Raw genomic sequence first — 5,543 nt, 5'->3', positions numbered from 1 at the left:
GGTCCCAGAAGACTGGAGGCTTGCCAGTGTGACTCCCATCCACAAGAAGGGTTGCAAGGAGGATCCGGGGAACTCCAGGCTTGTTAGCATGACCTCGGTGCCAGGGAAGGTTATGGAGCAGATTGTCTTGAGGGAGATCACGCAGCATGTGCGGGACAACTGGGGGATGAGGCCTAGCCAACATGGGTTCACGAAGGGCAGGTCCTGCTTGACCCACCTGATCTCCTTCTATGATCTAGTGACCCAGCTGGTGGATGAAGGAAAGGCTGTTGATGTAGTCTGCCTAGACTTCAGCAAAGCCTTTGACACCATCTCCCACGGTCTTCTCCTGCAGAAGCTGACAGCCCATGGCTTGGGCAGGTACACTCTTGGCTGGGTAGGGATCTGGCTGGAAGGCCAGGCCCAGAGAGTGGTGGTGAATGGAGTTAAATCCAGCTGGCGACCGGTCACGAGTGGTGTTCCCCAGGGGTCGGTGCTGAGGCCTGTCCTCTTCATTATCTGTATTGATGACCTGGGTGAGGGCATTGAGTGCACCCTCACGAAGTTTGCGGATGACACCAAGTTGGCTGGAAGTCTCGATCTGCCTGAGGGTAGCGAGGCCCTACAGAGGGATCTGGATAGGCTGAATAGCTGGGCTAAAGCCAAGGGGATGGGATTCAACAAGACCAAATGCCGGGTCCTGCACTTTGGCCACAATAACCCCAGGCAACTCTACAGGCTTGGGGCAGAGGGGCTGGAAGAATGCGTAGAGGAAATGGACCTGGGGGTTTTGATTGATGATGAATGACTGATTGATTTAGTGAGAAGTGTTGTTGATGGGTGCATGGTTGGACTGGGTGATCCTGTGGGTCTTTTCTAAGCTTGGTGATGCTGCGATTCTATGAAGAGTAAAAGAACATGTGAATACCACATTAATAATGGTTGGATAACACATGCTCTACTACGAAATTCTTGTGTTCATTCATGTGTTCGCTTTTAGTCAATATCCCAGTACACATCCTAGAAACAATCAACAATTCGGAGCTGTACTCCAGATGTGTCTCAAATATCAAGCTATACAGCTCTGCTGCCCCTGAGGAAGAGAGATCACTAATCTATTTCTGCCCATTTCCTTGAAAATATTAAAAGGCCAGATATGATTTATTTATATATATTTTTACTTTTTCTAACCTGTAGTTCTACATCCATGTTTAACATTTGCCACATCCATTGGTGTGCAATTGAACAGACAATGCAGTCTGGATTCTTCTTCAGTCTCTTCAGTGCTACAGCTTTCATTCCAGAATCAGAGGTTATTATTTCCGTGTTGGTAGAAATTTAAGGGAAGTACAGGATTCCTGTTTCACTGTATGCAGTAGCGTATTTCAACACCACCGCAAAATTGGTGTAGCCCCACTGTTTCAGTACAGGGAGTCCTGCTTGTTTTGAGTCTTTGGTAAAACCAACCCATCTGTCCTGGAATCAAGTTATCAGGACTGCAGCAAACTAAATGCTATATTATTACTGTTCTTTCTGAAATATTTTAAAACCTTAGCAAAGAAAAACTGTAAAAGCTCTGGTACTGCTACCTAGCTTGCTTAACCCTTTTGCTTTGATTTACCTCCTTCTGTGGCCTGACTCTTTTGCTCCTGCTACACCCCAGTCCTGTCCCTGCTGTTTTACATGGAAGCTTCAGAGTTGTTGTTCACTGTGATTTATCTTCAGCCAGTATAAGAAGTCTGCAGCGAAAAGCCTTTTGCCCATTCTTACTAGCAGGACAAGCAGCTTCTGTTCATGCAGCTAAGGGGCATAGACCATATGCATACCTAACACAGCTGTGCTACCAAAAACCTATAGCAGATACTTCCTTGGTTACTGAATGTGCATGTATCAGCAAGAACCCCAGCATGAGAGATGCTCAGCAGGCACACCAGCTCACAAGAGTGAACATGGCCACGAACCAGCTTGCTTCTCATAGAAGAGTTCAAGCAGATCCAGCAGCACTGTTTGGATGGTTTTCACCTTTGACATGAACCCTGCTCCTAATGCAAATACAGCTGAGGACAGCTGTGGCAGATGGCTCACCCTCACACTACTTTTAGCTTTCAAGGTGGAATGAGAACTCTTAACTACTTGTAGTGCTTTTCAGACGTATCACCCCTGTCTGCCTATTCTGGGACACAGCTTCCTATTTCAAAGTTCTCTTTTTCCTGCCTCACTTTGCTTATGGCAAACTGTACTTCATAGACACCTGCTGATAAGATCTGGGCTTCATGTGGTGTCCTCATTACTGTAACAGTTTCTCTGCTTCACAGCTACTCTGACCCTCAGATTAAGTTTGTATTTCAGGCAGACCCATCTTGCTTGTACTGCAATTACACCCAGTGATGTTCCTAGTGCCGACAGATCTGGGTCCTGTCCTCCTGCCTAGTGATCGCTGCTGCCTTGCATTGCCTTGTACCATCCTCTGGGAGGAGGCCTGCCTCTGAATCTGCATCTCTACAGTGCTCCAGGGACTCTGCAGCATATTATACAACACAAAATGACCTAGTGTCCCCTTTTCACCACTGCTTTATATTCATCCAGCTTCATAATCTACCCAGGGAGACACTAAGGACTTTAAGTTCCCACTAGGACTCTCTGCCTATCTGGAAAAATGTGCTGGGTTAGCCTATGCTGGCAGCTAAGCTCCTTGCCCAGCTGCTTGCACACCTAACCCAGCAGGACTCTGGAGAGAATTGGAAGTGCAAAGCAGACAAAAACTGCTTCCCAGTGTCACTGTAACGAAATGCCGGACTCCAAGAGCAAATGGAAGCCAGTCTCATGGTAAAACGTATGTTGCAGACTACATAGCTGTCACTCCACAGAAAAAGGGGTCATCATGCACACTGAGGGGCAGTCCTCCCGCTGACAGAGAGCTGTTTAAAACTGCACTGAAAACCATATTTCAGGCTTAAAACGAGTGGGGAATGTCTACTTCTACCCTCCTTTTCCCAGATCTGGTTGCTCAGCCAGTGTTTAGCCCACACCTCACAGCTAATCAAGCCTGCCTTCTATACACTGTACTGGTATATTATGAAAGGGAAAAAAAAAAAACCCAAAACCAAAACCTTTTTTAAAAATGGCATTGAGAACAAGCCAAGAGCTAGTGTAAAAACATAGAGCTCCTCCTCATTTCCTTCCTTCTACGTGTGAGAGCTGGCATGGCTCTACCTTGCCTGCTGTCAGCTGGCCAAGATGCTGAAATGGCTAAATTCAGTTCAACTTTCATGGCTACCAGTTCTAAGAGGATTCATCACCAGTGGGCAGCCCTACGAGCCGTGTGGAGACTAACGAGGAAGAACAAAAATTCACGCTCAGTACATAACCTCCATATGCCTCCCCACAGCGGGGAGGGGGACTGTCGGCGGCTGCCTGGGGAGGCGGGGAGGCAGGCGGGGAGGCAGGCGGGGAGGCAGGCGGGGAGGCAGGCGGGGAGGCAGGCGGGGAGGCAGGCGGGGAGGCAGGCGGGGAGGCAGGCGGGGAGGCAGGCGGGGAGGCAGGCGGGGAGGCAGGCGGGGAGGCAGGCGGGGAGGCAGGCGGGGAGGCAGGGGCTGGGTTCCGGAGTGGCAGCCCATCCGTCCCCGCTCGGCGGCTCAGCAGTCGGGGCCGCGCCGCACCGCCAGGCCGCAGGGTGGCGCCCGCTGCCTCCTCCAGGCCGCGCCGCTCTATCCGCCGCCATTTTTGCCGCCGCCGCCGCCAAGATGGAGGCGCCTCCCGTTACCATGATGCCCGTTACGGGCGGCACCATCAACATGATGGAGTACCTGCTGCAAGGTATGGCGCGGGGCCGGCACCGAGCGGCTGACAGGGCCTCACCGTGCCTGTGCACGGGCACAGCAGCCGTGCACGGGGCTCGGCCGCAGCGCGGGGCCGAGGCGGGCGCGGGCGGCCGAGGGGCCTCCGCGGGGAGGGGGCGAAGGGGGGGGGGGGGGGGGGGGGGGGGGTGCAGCTGCTGAGCTGTGTCTGTCCTCCACAGGGAGCGTTTTGGACCAGAGCCTGGAGAGCCTGCTGCACCGCCTGCGCGGGCTGTGCGACAACATGGAGCCGGAGACCTTCCTGGACCACGAGATGGTGTTCCTGCTGAAGGGGCAGCAGGCCAGCCCCTTCGTGCTGCGGGCGCGGCGCTCCATGGACAAGAGCGGCATGCCGTGGCACCTGCGCTACCTGGGCCAGCCGGAGATCGGAGACAAAAACCGGCACGCGTTGGTGCGCAACTGTGTGGACATCGCGACTTCGGATAACCTGACGGACTTCCTGGTGGAGATGGGCTTCCGCATGGATCACGAGTTCGTGGCCAAGGGGCACGTGTTCCGCAAGGGGATCATGAAGATTGTGGTGTACAAGATCTTCCGCATCCTGATGCCCGGCAACACGGATAGCATTGAGCCTCTCTCCCTCTCCTACCTTGTAGAGCTTAACGTTGTCGCTCCGGCGGGACAGGACATAGTTTCTGATGATATGAGGAACTTTGCAGAGCAGCTGAAGCCCCTAGTGCATCTGGAAAAGATCGACCCTAAAAGGTTAATGTGATGGAAAGCTGGGCAGCTCGAGCAGTGCTGTCGCAGATAGTCTGTTAGGAACTAACCTTTGTTCAAATCATTCTGTGTGTATCTTCAGATGTAGAAAATGTGTGCAGTCAGCATGTTCGCATTTGAAAGTGCTAGCGTGATTAAGTAGAATCATAGAATTATGGAGTCTTTGAAGATGGGAGCGCCTTGAAAAAGCATGTATTAACTGGCTTGACTTAGCATAGCCTTGCTGTAGCCAACAGGGAGTGTGGGGACTGGTTGGACTCCAGTGCACACGGAAGTTTTGTTCAGGGACTCCACTCGTTCATGTCCCCTGCTGGAGCAGTAGCAGCATTAAAGTGCAACACTTAAAAATAGAGGAGATATTGACTTTATGGTGTCGGGGAGGGAGGGGTAAGAGGCTTTGATGTACTGGTTTTGTTTTGTTTGATGATCAGGCAGCATTTGGTATTCGGTTATGCACGTAAGAGCAGAGTGTATGTGATTTTTGATAAAAACTTTTGTTGGAAGTATGAGGATCGCCCCCTTGTCTGAGATTCCGCCCGCCTGTGGGGAAGAAAGTGAAATGTTATGGTATGCAGTGGTGGCTGGTCTATAAATCGTATGGGGAAAAGTGGCCAGAAACGGAAACCTTGAAAGTGAAAGATAAAATCCTTTTAATACTATTTAAATGTGAGTTTGGAAGTAAGATTTAACTCATGAATTTTTGTGTATGTCAGGATGCATTTGTTATAAAATGGTTATTATACTAGACAGAAATACAAGTTGATGATGGAAATGAATTAGAGGGCTTTGGTGATGTTATCTGAGACTTGAAGAGCAAAAATATAAAAGACGTTGCTCTGCTTGTGATATTGGAAAAAAAAAAGTGTTAAGCAAAATGATGAAGAAGATATGCAGTTGCTAATGGCTGATTCCCTAGATGAGATAAATGATGATTGTGCTGAGTATTGGTGGGAAGGAGATAAGGGAAAGTTAAGTCATGAGGCCAGA

At 50.5% G+C, this 5,543-nt stretch overlaps 1 protein-coding gene across 1 annotated transcript; it reads left to right on the top strand.

The window, feature by feature from the left end:
• The first annotated feature begins 3,713 nt into the window (after nt 1–3,713).
• Nucleotides 3,714–5,332, top strand: MED18 (mediator complex subunit 18). The gene is made up of 2 exons (XM_003642960.6): nt 3,714–3,795; nt 3,998–5,332. The coding sequence occupies exons 1-2, from the start codon at nt 3,723–3,725 to the stop codon at nt 4,549–4,551; spliced, it is 627 nt and encodes a 208-aa protein (XP_003643008.1). The 5' UTR covers nt 3,714–3,722; the 3' UTR covers nt 4,552–5,332.
• The last annotated feature ends 211 nt before the right edge of the window (nt 5,333–5,543 follow it).

The sequence above is a fragment of the Gallus gallus genome, chromosome Z (genome assembly GCF_016699485.2).
Source record: "Gallus gallus isolate bGalGal1 chromosome Z, bGalGal1.mat.broiler.GRCg7b, whole genome shotgun sequence".
Taxonomy (NCBI): Eukaryota; Metazoa; Chordata; class Aves; order Galliformes; family Phasianidae; genus Gallus; species Gallus gallus.
Note: the sequence above shows the minus strand (reverse complement) of the source record. Positions and strands in the feature narration are given on the sequence as shown.